At 33.4% G+C, this 16,038-nt stretch overlaps 1 protein-coding gene across 1 annotated transcript in view; it reads right to left on the bottom strand.

Moving 5' to 3' along the window:
• Positions 1 to 12,307: 12,307 nt before the first annotated feature.
• The window catches only part of LOC108751810 (immunoglobulin superfamily member 10), a 184,364-nt gene continuing 180,633 nt past the window's right edge, over positions 12,308 to 16,038 (bottom strand). The window contains exon 8 of the mRNA XM_018492226.1: positions 12,308 to 13,246. Within this exon, the coding sequence (XP_018347728.1) occupies positions 13,149 to 13,246 (98 nt within the window). The 3' untranslated portion in view covers positions 12,308 to 13,148. The remainder of the gene's footprint in view (positions 13,247 to 16,038) is intronic.

Here is a 16,038-nt window from a genome sequence, read left to right as displayed (position 1 = left end):
TATATATATCTACGTAATTATTTTAATAATCCAACAAAATTATTTTCAGCTCTACACATTTAGTTAAATTTTTAGATGCTACCAGCAAAACTGGTCTTTTCATGCAAAAATTAAAACGATCTTACATTTTCTTATTTCAAGTGATCTGACTTCTCGGCGATATCATCCGACCGTAAAGTTCTAGCCGCAAAAACCGAGTTCGTCTTTGCCCGTAGCCATGCGTACGTGTCAACCTGATAATTTCCACGGTCGCTATCTAACACCTAAAACGCTTCCGCGCAATCCACCGTATAGTTGGCGAAGCGGGGCGACAACGACTGTGATAATAACTAAACTTTCGATTGCCGAGGCAAGCCATTAAGATAAGACTGAAGTGGCTAAAGGGATCCCCGCTTTCGAAAGGGAGTAGTTGTGGAATCTATAAGAAATCGCACTAGAGCCAAAGCTGTGGGAAAGTAAACAGAAAACCGGGGTGAAATGGACCTGCAAAAAGAAATCGACGACTGAAATAAGGAGGGGTGGGGAGGAGGGGGGAGGGATGGTAAAATAGAAAAGAAACGCGAATAAAAGAAGGAAGGACAGCGGGGATGAACGAGATAGACGAAAGTGGGAAGGTCGATGGAGATGTCAGAGGTGGAAATGGAAAAATGTTGATATACATCGGCTGGGCGATAAGGCGGATAGATCGATTAAGATTAAACGTCTGGTCGCTGAGTTTAAGACAAGTTACATTGGAAACTCGGGGGAATCGTCTCCCGTAGAATTGAAATCAAGAACGTGACCATTTAATTTGCAAATGGAAGGAGAACGATTGGCTAGCTCAGCTAAATTCGACTCGCCTCGACTCGCTGCATCTCCGACACCGCGAGGAAATCATGATAGTGCTTTGTCCCTTGATTACTTGATATTCTCCGGTGCAATGTTTGAACAGTAACACACGCACGATTTTTAACTTTTTGTGAACTGACGAGATTACCCATTTGGGATTACAGGCCCTCATTTGGGATTTCACCCTTTTATTTTGTATACTGCTTGCTCGATTTTTATGAATCTTAATCTATAGAGTAATTTTTGATAATGTTTTATTCAAATGTGAGATCAAAAAGAAAAAAAAAGTTCAAAATGATTGATCTAATATGATAGAATAAAAAAATAATCTAACTATTATAGAAAACTCAGCTTTAAGGAATTTTTTATTTTAAAGAACCGCTTATCAAGTTTCTAGCTTCGCTTTATTTGAAGATCTTCATTCCTATGCAAGCTTAATACTGATTTCCAAACTGATTTTCAAACTCTGATTACAAACCCTGTGACACTAATTCCTCCTTTATTGGAGGTTACTATCCTTTTGAAGTTTGACATTTTCAGACTACATTCAAGCTCAATAATATCTATAAAATCTCCTAAATTGAGTTTTACTAAGTTTCAACTAATATAATCAGTTTATTTTATTTTATTTTTTTTTATTTGAATGTTAGAATTTTGAGGCTAGAATTAAATTTAGCAGCACTAAAACTTAAAAAAACAGGTTTTCTTAAGTTTCTTTGTTAGAAAACTCCAGTCCTCAAAGAGTTAAAAGTTGACTCTAATATAAATTTATAGGAATCAGAAATAATCCTATTAATGCAGATGAAAATACTGCTCCGTTTCACAATTAATTCGATAATAGTTTACAGTATTTAATTCCATAACGCTCTCGATATATAAATTTTACATACAAATGAGCGAGGTCATTGAGCGCCAAGTTATGCCTTCAATTGCCACCAGGAAGTCCAATCTGCCATTTTGAAAGCTAGGACAAGCGGAAATAAGCTTTTAAAAATTCTATTTTTTGTATGTCAGTTTAGATATTCTAGTGATCAGTATTACTCAGACAGCACATCCATTGGACGTCAAAATTTTGTTTTTATTTAGTACAAACATTTATGAGCTTAATATGAATATGTTTTTAAAAACATATGTTATTCGACATGTAAAATATATTTACATTTGGATGTTTTAAAAATCTATCTTGTATATTTATACCCTTAAATATTCTCGTTGTAAAACAGTTATGAAATGACTTTTTATTTTATAATAAAAAATTGTGCACTATAAAATATATATTATACATTATTTATATATATTATTACTACATAATGATAGTATAATATGAAATTCTTCTTTTTTTTTCAATAAATGTGCTTTAATGCCAGGAAATTTATTTGTTAATATACTTTTTAATATTTTTTTATAATGTAATATAATAATAGAAATACAAATATTACTAATGTAAAACCCAAGTTGGTAACAAGTTAACTGTGTGATTGCATTTGTTAAAAGAAACTCTTCAAAATCGCACATCCGGAAGCTGTACGTGACATCGTCGTCAGATGGATGCGGCAGAATCCGTATTTCTTGTAAATAAAAAAATCTGGAATAAAAGACACAGGCATTATAACATTTTCCACTCGTATTCTAATACAATGATTTCTTGAAAGCGACCGAAAAATTTCAAGATAAAAATAAAACAAATAAAATGTAATTTGAAGTATTTCGTTTAATTTTGTGTAAAAATGATGCAAAGTACTCGATATTTTTGGAACTAGAAATTATATTAATAATATTAAATAAATGTTAAATCAATGTTCCTGAATATTTGCAAGACACTGCAATTGAGTGGACATTGAATGTTTCTGCAATGTCTTTTTCACGTTGAATTTACGCTTCGCAGTGTTGCAATTCAACGTATGATTTTGTATATGGATAACTTACTAAGCATTAAATGTAATTAATTGAATCTGTAGATAAGAATTACAATTACATTCAATTGTGAACGGACTATCTGCCAACTTAAATTTGCTCAATGTTTTAAATAAGTCCAATTTTTGTTCAAATAATTAATAGTTAAGAATATAAATAATTTATATTCTTAAAATAGATCTTTTTGTCCAGAATACTGAATGTTTTGAAAACATTATAAAAATATCTAAGATTTTATTCTGAATATATGTTTAAAATACGGACGAAATTTCCAATACATACATTTTTAATATTTTTTGAACATCACTGTGCTATTAGTATAACGAAAGTGTGGTTTTAATTTTTAGCAATTATTTTTTGTATATACATATTATTATACAGGGTGTCTCATAACTACCGCATTTTCTCTTAAAAACATATTCTTGAGATAATTTTAAGATGAAAATTATAATACAAAAATGTCGAGGCTATAACATTTTTGATTATAATTAATTAAAGATAATTTGTAATTCAAAAATTATTATAGCCTCGATATTTTCATGTTAGGATGTTTGTCTTAAAATGTTCAAAAGAATCCAGAAATAATAATAGAGGTTATAAAAGTAAAATTGTGTTTTACTTATAAGCATTTAGAATTAGCTTATAATTAAAAAAATTATTGTAATTTTAACATTTTTGTATTAGGATTTTCGTCGCAAAATTATCTCAAGAATACGTCCTTAAAAGGAAATGCGATTTATGAGACACCTTGTATATATTATACATATTATTATATGCATTATTATATATATTATTATATATATTCTTTGTATATTATATTTTATTCAAGTGTTATGAGGAAAGGCACACATTCACAATTGGATTACAAGCTTCATATTCTATTCATGTTCAAAATTGTATTTGATGATAACTTTATTCTTTAAGTTAATAATAGTAGGTTATTTGTGCTTATAAAAGTCTAGGCTATATATTATTATAAATGTTTTGTCATTAAAAATGTGAATTATATATAAATGTATGCAAAAAATGTGTTACATTAATTAAGTATGACCTATTTTCTTATACCTAAAATTTATAGTATTATAATTATAGTATTATAATTATAGTATTAATAGCATATTACTCAATATCGATAGCGTTCTAAAGTTTAAGTACTATGCTCGCGAAAGGACAGATAATTGAAGTATATGGGACACACCAGAGATGCTACTGTTCTCTAATATCATACAATATTTTCGCTCTTGCAAAGTCTTATGTTGCAATCGTGTCTCAAATCGTTGACGTTTTTGGTCAACGTTGACATTATTGTCTTACAGTCTATATTTTAACAGTAATCGAAATTGGAAATCGGCAAACAATAGCGACTGTTTTAAAAGCTAGGTATCTTGATTCGATCTCATCAGCAAGATAAGTTGACTCTGAAAATATCCATCGCTGTTTTTAAATCACAGTATATTTAGAAAGATTGCAGAAAAAAATCGTAAAAATGTGTTATCGCCCTGGTTGAAGATGATTTAAGAGAAACATTTTCAGAAAATCCAATCTTCAGAATTCCCATTTAATTAGGTACTTTAATCTTGTGCTCCATTTCTCTGAGAGGGTTTTCCGAGAAAACAAGCCGTCAATAGCAGCAGCAATAATGGCATAATCATAAACACAAGATGTACAAACGAGTTATCTATATTCTACGGCACATGTTTCTGGCACAGACCCGACGCGACGTCTAATAGGGGTCCACAGAATTACAGAATTATCGATACCGCGGTAGCATTGCGGAGCCACGTCCATTAATTCAATGTTAGCCTAAAGGGGTTTAAATAATTAATCGAGGGACCTACACATCGCGCGATTAAACACTACAATTAAGCCAAAGGTTCACCATATGTCCGTGCCGGCGACCACATCGTCTTTCTATATTCTCATTTCTCTAAGAGAGATGCGAATTAGCGAGCTCTGCAATAATATCCAATGTACGATTGCGGATATAAGTGGATCCTCCTATTGATGTGATTGTGAGATATACAGTTGGAAAATTTGATTTCAAATTTAACTCAATTTGATTATAATGTTTGTATCAATTTCTTTATATAATATTATATTTATGTTACGTTTACATAACATTTGTGTAACATATTTCTTTTATGTTAATATTTCTTTTAAATTAATACAATAATATAATTTAGGTGGACAGTTTGAGACACAAACAAAATGTGTTAAATAACTGAAAAAAATAGATATGACAAAAATAGATGCGATCTAATTATTTACAAAACACATTTGATGTGTCCCAAATCTACATAATAAATCTACATAATAAATGATCTACATAATAAATTATTATGCTAATTTAATACACAAGATAAATATAGATGTTAGGAAGTAATACAGGAATATATAAAAAAATTGATAAAAATAATATGTAATACTGACATACAATTTGTAAGCATATTTTTTTAGTTTAATAATTAATATGTTAAATTAACACATTTTATTCATTTATCTTAAAATTGATATTAGATACGTAAGTTTTATGTTACTTGGTCACTTACACATAAATGTTATTGTAGCACAAAAAATGTCGAGTATAAATTTAATTCAAATAATATAATCATATTTGTTAAAAATTTAATATAAAAGTTTTATCAAAAATTGATTTTAACCGATAATACAAAATGTTTTCTATTGTGTACCCATTCTACGATTTGACATTAAGATTAGTTATATTGATATTTAATTTGTTTGTATTGATTTATATAGTTAATATTTGGCATTGAAATTAGTAACACACATCAACTCTAAATTTTTACAATGTACCCCGCTTTTTCATTATTATACGTATGTAAAATCCCATCTTTTTCATTATTACATTAACGATAATGCGCAACGCTACACTTTATATAATTACATAAAATTATTGCCATATTAGAATGAAATAATTAGTGAAAGAGGATTATACGTTATCTAAAATTAAATCACTTGCATGGTGTTGAATTGTGTACGCACTCTCTGCTTGGGGAGCTATCCTACTTGCCATAGTCAAAGAGCCGAACTGTTTATACTGACTGAGTGTCGCGATTGTTGGCAAATTGGCGGTGGACGGATCTGTCGACGATGGCCGGGGTTTGATGAAGTAATGGACGTTCTCTGTCGGCGTGTTGACCTGGCCAAGCCACATACATTGTAATGGTACGTACACAAAGCCGACAAGGCAACGTGGTGACTGCCAATACGCATTTAGCTTTGTACGTAAGCCCTGTATGTACATACACCATGTATCTGTACATGATGCGTACTGATGTAACGTAAGCTACGGATTGTTCTTGAGTTGTTCGTCCGCTTCGTCTTGAAATTCTTATAGATTCCCCGATATTTTTTTGATATTTCTCTGATGTTTCGCGTGTCTACATTCACTAACATTTCGCGGACATAAAATGTCTCTTTTTAAAATAGATATGCAGTATAAGACCTAATCAAATAAAAATTAAATAAATAAATAAAGAGTTATTACAAATTTAAAAAATTACAAAATTATATTCCCTGTATTTAAAGCTACGATTCTAATTGCTTTTTTTTTTTTAAATATAGGTACTATTTATTGAATGTAATGATTAGAACGGATTCTCTATATTTAAAATAATAATAATAACAAATAAATTTCAAGGCTAATGAGAGCGAAAGGGGTTGCGCACAGTTATTAATTAGAAAAATTACTTCTTTCTGGACTGCTTAACATTTTTGACCGAATTTTGATTGTAACATTGCTTAAGATAATTCCAAAGTGAATTGAACCGTTCAGATTATGAAATAAAGAAGACATCAGTTTTACGAAGAAGTAATTTTTCTTATCAATAACATGCGCAATTCCATTAGACTTGAAATTTAATTATTATTATTATTATTATATTTCTTCCGGAGCTAACGTCAAAATCAATAATAGATTAATTACTGCGATAGTGGGTTTGTAAGATCCATTTAATTAAAAGGCATTAACTATAAATTTCAAGGAATCAAAACAGCATTACTCGTATAAATATATTTTAATAAAAATAATCCAAATTAGCCGATGAAACATAAAAAAAATTGAATTATTTAATATTTTTAACAAAGAGATAAAGGTTTATAATTGAGTGGATTTGATAGACCTACCTCAGTTCCGGATGGTTAAAGACTATTAATCCATTAATATCGCTACGGCGATATATCCAGCGAGAGAACAATCGTAACCCAAAATGTTCGTGTGGCGTGATTTTTATGGGCGTAACCATACAGCGTGCTGTCTGCGTCCTTTTTTCGAGCATCCGCAACTTGACTGTGTCGAGATGATGCATAGCTCACCAACGGTACGCGCTAGAAGATTCCACGTGTCGCGCATCCACTACGTGCCGCCGCAGTACGAAATTATGACAAAGGGTTTATGTCTTTCTCTGCTCTGCCACCTCGCAAAAAGAGAAACGTTGCTCATGCGAGCAGTAGGACAATGGAGGCACGAGGAAGTATGCAACAGCATAGTCGAGAGCTATCCGAAATAAAGCGGTTTGTTTCAGCGGCACTGTTTTAGAAATATCTACCTACATCACAACGTACGGTGATATTTCCCTTAATCAAGGGTACCGTGCACCACACGAACGTTGACAAAGGGAAAACGTGTTTAACGGTATTACGTGTTTCTAAATTGTGATTATTTTACGTATAATTACGCTGCCTTTTCATTTTTGCAAAGAGATAATTCAAAAGAATTCCATAATGGATTTTTAGCTCATTATATTTGTCATGAATTTCATTAAAATCAACTATTTCTTAATGGAAAACTTATTAGCACATTTATAAATACCGGGCGTTGATCTCTTACGTCCCATAATACAATTCCGTAAAAAAAGAGAGAAAGAAAGAGGAAGGTACGTTGCAACGGTTGCACGAAAAGAAATTATGGGCAACGAAATAACTTGCCCATTCGAAACACACTCATGCGCGATGTTATGCCACGTCGTTTACGTCAACAACGGCGAGAATATACTTTACGTCTGTCCGCACTTTGTGTCTCTTTCTCTTTCTCTCTGTTTGCGTCTTTCTCTCTTTTTTTTTTCCTTTTTTCTCTCATTCACACAGCAACCGTCAGTGCCAACATTCTGATTTAGTATTTTTCCAGGCAGTGTATTGCTGAAAAGGGGAGCTTTTAAAAACCGCGACGCTTAACGCACCCAGTCTGCCCAGAGTAGCATAGAAAAGGGGAGGGAGGGATGTTCTTTTTTCTGCCAGTTCTCGTGCGCTTCGTTTTTTTCAATTTTTCGTCCAGCACTCGACACTCTAGCGAAGCCTCTTCCGGCGGCTTTTATCGTAGCTCGACTCGTCCAGTGAGTTTATCATTGTGTCGCTTCCCAGACCGCCATGAAACTCTCAAATAAGTCTTCTCGACCAACACACGTCGAAGGGAATAATTGTTATACTTTTTAAAGGTAAGAGGAAGTACAGAAGGAAAATATCACGAATGTAGAATAAATATTAAATACGAGAAACAATCACGTAATTTTCGGGCATGACATCGATTTCCGTAATCTTGCCAGGAATATAATTATTAAAAAGTTCATCTTGGCCTGCGTCGAGCAATTTCTGTTCGTCGAATAAAAATGACTATAAAGGATGCAATAGAGTCGAGTTAATGGGATATCTCTTCGTAATGGATGCTAAGTAATGTTCTCCCGACGGTTTTTTTCCCTTCTCTAGCGCAAATCTCCGGACATAATTTGAAATAATAAAAGTTCATCAAATTTTTCACGACGGAATTAATGCGTACGGCAGAAAGGACTCAAGCCAATTAGCTATTTAAATGCCGAGACGCAGAGCATACAATGCGCCTTTATCTTATGAAAAATGTTATCGTCGTTACAAGAAGGGGGTAATGAGAGTAAATACTCAAGATTAAGTATACTATACATTTTATTGTATTCTGCGTTTGAGTTTTTATAAATAATGAACAGTGAATACCGACATTGAATGAGTTTTCTATTTCTCTCTCTCTCTCTCTCTCTCTCTCATTCTTTCTATTTTTTTCACTCTCTTTCTCTCTTTGCGTTTGCTGATGGACTGAGCATCATGGGTTCGTTCGCTTTAATCGCATTAATAATGATATAATAGTACCAATAACGTACAGATGTGCTTACAGACTTGCTTTAACCGTTATCGTGGATACATTAGTATGGATGCAGGGGAATGAAATATGATTAATGATGATAGAATATATTGGAGAACATGCGCGCGCGAATTCGCGCGGCATGACGCGGCGTACATACACCACACTTTCGCACGTTCCTTCCCACCGTTCCGAAATTATATAGCTGCCCGCGGCTTAACTTCTAATTTCGAATTACATTATCGAACACACGTAGATTATTTCGCTCGCAATCTCGCGCTCCTGCACACCAGACGTATACGCAACACGCCCAGGTATGATATTATACGGAGACTTTTGCGCGAGCGATAATCATTACGTCGCACAGTGGACAATGGCAGCACACTAGCCGGGCGAGGAAAAACAAAGGGAAAATATTAAAAACGAAAAACACTGCTTATTCCGGAGGGCCACTTTTAATTAGAGATAATCTCCTGAAGATTAGCGAGGCCAAATGCAGAACTGTTCTAAATAGAAGACCATTAAAAGGCAAAGGTGTGCAGATAAGCGTGTAAATTCACCTCGATATCAAAAATTTACGAATTGTATTATTCACAAATGAAACCTGCGTAATAATTGACTGTAAGCGATAACTTCGGAATAAATTCTTTTAATTCGTTATGTATATTTTTATATTTACATATACGTATGATTTCATCAAACGATAACGTTTATCAAGAAAAATTTTATGATTTTCATATATGGAAATGATATCCGTGATCCATTATCCTATTTTACTATTATTACTTTAACATGCAATATCTTCGGGGCTCATCTTGGATGGAAATTAAATATAAAGTAGTTTTTAAACTACAGTTATAAACTGTAAATATTTCGTTATTAATATTTCGTTAAATTATCGTTTTATTAAAACAATTGAAGGAGATTATTAAGAAATTGAATAAAAAAAAAAAACGTTTTTAGAAAAGATCTATTAAATCTCTAAGTCTTAGGCCTTAAATATTTTTTTTTACGAATAAACGATGTTTGCTGGATATCACAGCTGAAAGCTTTCTCCTATATTCTTCGAAAATGAATTCCGCGCGTGAGCAAACGTGGAACAAGCAAACAATCGAAACTGATGACATTCGGGCGTGTTGCCTGTCGGCGGGCGACAGCGAATAGTTCACGTGTAAAATCTACGGTTCTTGCGCCACCGATGTAGTTATAAAACTGTCAGTCGTAGTTTGTGAGCTCGACATTAATTCGCATAATTGGGCTCTCGCGGATTTAAGACCGTCTGAATTCTGCAGCCTGCAGAAACAAGGAGATAGAACAGACTTAGTCTTGAAACTTCCATTAAAGAGATAGCGAAACGGCGCGAGAGGTGAAAGAGACTGACGACAAACTGAAGAAGTGCAGGACGAGGGCGTAACGCCGCGACAGAAGAGGGAAACGCGACTGAATGGAGAGGTTTGCCCGCAAAACGCTTGGTCGTCGTTACGATTCAATGCATCTCGATACTCGTCCTGGATTTTCAGGGCTTTACCTCTCTCGCTCGAAATAATAATTAAATTTATCGCGGGCGCTGGTTACGCGCGGATGTGGCTTTAGCGTAACGGATCGCGAGGCCGCACGCGCCTCGTTGAAATATTTTGCACCTGTTCGTGCAATAATGCCTCTGTTAAATTATCACATTACAGCCAGGGAACGAGTATTGCGAGTCTCCGCGAGTAGAAACTACTGATTTACGCCAAACTAACCGTACATCATTGTCAGGTAGGGCTGCTTAACGGTTCATTTTCCATCGGCGCGATCGGTAATTTGTTGCGCGATCGATCCTTGTCCGACTTGTCGCGCTTTTACAATACCACACGTCCTGCACATTGCAGTTCCGCCCGAGCAATCTGCATTACATACCTCATGGAATCGTATACTTACCGCTATACCGAGCGAGCTGTAAAATTTCGAAAATTCAAATGCTATTCAGTTTACAGATCTCGACTCGAATTTGTAAAATTTATTTTGCATCTGCTCGTGCATTACTTTTTTTCCAATTGTTTTCATTAAATTTCAGTAATGTTTTATACAAATAAATTTAATATTTTTGAAACATGTATAAATTTATGCGACACGACGCGGATTGAGAGCCACTTGTGCAACAATAAAAAGTTCATATATATTCATATAAGATTGCACGATTTTTATTTAAAAAATATAAATATAAATAATATGATATTGTCACGCTTTTCATTTTTAGAGTGATTGATAAATTATGTTATTATCTGGAGTTGCGAAAAGTATAAATCGTTATAACATAAAATCAAATAAAACGTAAACGAAAAATTTATTTTGTAACCAATATTTGAGTAATTTAAATATAAAGAGAATTTTTTATACAGGAATATGTATATCCTTTCCTATATTTTTTAAAGAATATTATAAAATAAAAAACGTGTAACAAAAAAAATATGCAGGTAAAAGCATAAAATTTTCCAAAATTATCCAACCATATCGATTTGCAGGCTAATAAAAATGTCCTCAATAATAGCAAAAGAAAAATGGTCGTGTAAAATAACGTTTATTATATCCGCGATAATTACGTAATCTTTTGATTACCAAATTTTACTTGATGTTCGTCAATGTCGAGCGAATGACGCACGATGAATAGATCCTCATCGGTCACATTCATCGCGTATTTTTCGCGCCACGAGCATGAAAACTACCAGTGAACAACGACGATGTATCGCAATTGTTGTTTTATGCATGACAAAGGCGCCGGTTTCTTTGAGCCATTGCAAGCCTCGAAAATATTGCTTTCATATTTGTCAGATAAAATCGAGCAACAATAACTACGTAGATAAAATCTATCGATGTTTTGCTTCAGTTATTTTTTTATTAACGGTGATCGTAATTTTGATCGTAGATGCCGATTATTATCTGTTAACTTTTTACAAATAATTTTGCGCTTTGATTCGTTTAAAAGAAATACTGATATGTAGATATACATGCAGTTAGTTCAAAGCTATTAAAAATGATCCAAATTATTAACATTCAGTTCAACAAATAAGAATATTTTTATTATCCCTCAGACAAACATAGAGGGTGCAATTACATAATTGCACAGATCGGTTAAAAAGAAAGATAATTCGAATTTATATTCACAATAGTAAGTAGTGCCAAATTTGTTGGACGGTGTCGTTCGACATTTCAGGAAATCTTATAATTAATCTCATTCTAAAAGTACATAACAGTTTACAGACAGAATATAAATTCAACAAATATATATATATATATACATGTATAAAAGGTATATATATACAAAAGTATATATATACATTTCAAATCTGCAAACTTTATAAAACGTATTTACCCTCGCCAAGATTCGTCTCTTTCGATCGATACAGTTTTTCGTTGTTACACCCTCCGAAAAATGACGTATTAAAATTTATAAGGAAACGATGACAGCTTGTAATTTAATTCACATTTAAATCAATAAGAAATAGAATAATATATTTACCTCGCAGTATATATTTTGAAATTCTTTACAATATGAGGATAAAATTATAAAATGAGAACGTCTTGATTGTGGAATCAATCGAATCATCGATTAGCTAATTATTATTTTCAGCACAATCGCGAACGTATGCCGTAGATAGTCTGGCGTTACATATCACATGAACGGAATTTTCTTAATTAATGTATCCGCGTTTGAACATACGGACGCGCAAATAACATACGCATTAACAATGCATTGTCAACATGTTAGTACCGACAGTTCAAACAGGGAGCGACATGAAATTTCTATCCCTCTTCCTGAAATTTACAGTGTGCGTTTCTGAGCGCGAACGCTATTCGTCCTCCTCTGTACGCAAATCCCGCATTGATCGCCGCTGGAAGCGATTAGTCAAGTTTCTCAAGAGATGCTCGGAAATGTTCTGTGGAAACTGATATATGCCGTCTCGCCGTACAACGCAACTGCGAGACGCGGTGCTTCACAGTGAAGCTACTTGTCCAAAAGTTAAGTCCACGATCGAAACGGATTCGGATGATATCTCCGTCGTTACCGCACACACACACACGTATTTGCGTTTCTCGCGTGAGAACACCTACATATATCCCCGACTATGTGATTCGCAGCAATCTCATGCGGCGTGCATGCGGAAAGGAGCGGAGGGCCTAATGCCCAAAGTTTCCGCCTGTTTCGAGAGGACATTCCGAGCGTACGAGTCTCCATAGGGGAAAGAGAAAATTAGCACCATTCGGATCGCAGGTCCAAAATGCACCGGGGTCATCACGGTCACCTTAAGAGCGATGATAGTGATATCACAACGGTAAAGATAAAGGTCGCCCTCGGGGCCGTGGTACCTCCGTGTTGCATGGCAGCCGGATTCTCTCCTGCAACAAAAAGCAGAAGCAAACGCCATTAATTTAATACGCTGCCCTCTCTCTTTCTCTCTCTCTTTCTCTCTCTCTCTCTCTCTCTCTCTCTCTCTCTCTCTCTCTCTTCTCTTTCCTTCCGATATTTTTATTTGCAATGCGAAGTATCATATTTTAAAGAGAAACCGCAGGTTGAATTTTTGAAAAATATTTGAAATGTTTACGAAAAATCGTCGCCTGTCCCCGATATTTTGCTGATATTGCACCACTAGCAGAATGTAGAGATTAAAGTCCGGTATCATTTTTCCAACACACGTAACGTTCTAACAAGTATTATATTTCATACGAATTATAGCTTGCGAGAAACTGAATACTGAACTTCAAATAAAAAAACGTATTCGTTACATTTTTTTAATAAAGTAATGCTAATAGTTTTATCTTTAAAAGAAAGAAATCAAAATTTAAAATTTAATAATAAGAAAGATTTCCAAGGTGATAAAAAATGGGAGGATTTAAAGGAAGTACCTACATGAATTGTACGTGTGAAATCTCCGTTAATAACTGGGAACAATATTTCTACTTCAAACTGGTCTACTTCAGACCGGTCGATAAATGTCTTGTTATTATAACGTTTCATTTGTTCATTTCTTGTCTGTCTTTAAATTACATTTTTTGTTTGTTTTTAACCTCACGTCTTGAAATTATTTACGTCCATTATCGTAGCGATTTTATTGCCTCTGCACACAGAAAAATACATACTGCACGCAAGTAATAATTACTTATTTCAAGCATTTCAAAAATTCGTATATCCGCAAATCATAAATCCATTACTAGCATCAAATTTATTCAAAACATGTTCTGAATCCTAGTAAGAGTTCAATACTTCAATCAAGATTGTTAAAATTTAAAAATTCGATTTGTTTATTATATAAAATCGCTTCTTCGATCAATTTTACAATATTCTTCAAAAGACAATTAATTCTTTGTTTTAAGTACATAGCAATGTGTTTTTCTAGTAATAAGTGTTTTAAGATTATTATTAAGAGAAAGTATTCTTTGTTAATAGCCGGTATTTATTAAAAAAGAAAAAATTAAATTCAGTACTTTTCCTAGCAATAGAATGATATTTTTCTGTGTTTTTGACCTGGTTTGCTCCTAATATTTATTCTAATTATAAATTTCTCAATTTATCAGAGCAACAGAGCAGCAAGGAAAACGTAAGGAGACTCAAATAATAAATCATTTCGCGTTCGAAGAGACGTCCAATAATTAACTGTTAAAAGCAATTACTCTGAGAATACGAATACTTTTACTTTGTATATACACTGTAAGCAATCTATTCTCAACTATAACAAGCGAAGCATATTCCAACGGACAAATAGAATAACGATTCAATCCTTTTATTTGTTCTGTCACTGCGTACCGTGATAAAGGCCGAAAGATTGGTACACACACTGATTGTCCATGCCAGTATTTGGCTTTTGAATTGTCCAAAAATTCAAAATATAAACGTGAAGTCGGTCATCCATAAAATTCGTGGTAAAATATCAAATGCAACACAATCTCACGGGCGGTCGTCGCATTCAAAAGTGACAAGAATTGCGGTTTACACGAATTTCGTAAATGGCCGATCGAAACCGCTCGTCGCAATCGCGGAAAAACATTCTCTTTTATGACTTTGAAACAAATGCGACGTTTAGAAAGGAATTCTGCGCTCTCGCTCTATATTCGCAGAATTCAATAATATAATTTGTAATAAAAAGTATTAATATGTAATAATTAACCTAAACCTCATATTCCGTTCGATTAATAACGTATTTTAAATTTTACGGTCTCCTGCTGCTGCTGCTGTGTGTGTGTGTGTGTGTGTGTGTGTGTGTGTGTGTATAGCAGAAAATTTCTGTACCATTCCATACATAATCCAACGATGCAATTGTAACTATGTTTAATTATAAATACAATTAGAATAGTAATATATATTTTAATATCACTTGATACTATAACATATAATGTTAGATTGCATTATGTGGTTATAGTGTGAAATGCATGTAAATATACGCAAAGTGAATGTAAATATATTTGATAACTAAATCACATTACGTAATTTGATATTGGCTTAATTATTCGAATAGTTATCGGGTACACTGTTCCTTTTTCTGCCCTCTATTAAATCCGTAATTAAATCGATAATTCATCTATGCTTTCTTAGCATAATTGAACATTTGGCACAATCGATTCCGAAGTTTTTCTGAGCTCGAAAACATGCTATCCACGTAGCAGTTTTAATGGCTAGTCATACGACTATCTCTTTCCAAGATTCAATTAAACGCTCCCAGTAGAAGAAAAATTTACAACTCTGTTTACACGCCTTCCCGGTAAACCAGCTCTTAATCCTGAATTTTCGACTCGTTAATTGAATCGTCTGAATATCGTACTTACTGGAGACATTTTGTCTCGTCTCACAACTCGTCTTATTGAAGTCGTTTTCGTTAATGCAGTAATAAAACGGAATCAAGGAAAAAACGGATTTTGCTGAAGTACATAAAGAAGAAACAGCTAAAAATAATTACGCTGGACCATAAAAATAATTGTGTTGGATCGCTCAGATTAATGATAATGCTACAAAAATTTTAACATTTTAACAATCAGCTTAAACGTTTAATATAATTATTTAGATAAACCAACATAATTACATGGGAAGAATAAGTTTGCTTAAATTTGAAAATTTAGCTAGATGCAGATCTGAAAATAAATTTGTTAAACTATTAAAATAATTATGTAGAAAACCACGATGAATAAAGCTGCACAAA

Source organism: Trachymyrmex septentrionalis, unplaced genomic scaffold (assembly GCF_001594115.1).
Source record: "Trachymyrmex septentrionalis isolate Tsep2-gDNA-1 unplaced genomic scaffold, Tsep1.0 scaffold52, whole genome shotgun sequence".
NCBI classification, from domain to species: Eukaryota; Metazoa; Arthropoda; class Insecta; order Hymenoptera; family Formicidae; genus Trachymyrmex; species Trachymyrmex septentrionalis.
The sequence above is the reverse complement of the archived record's forward strand: the minus strand, read 5'-3'. Positions and strand labels throughout refer to the sequence as shown.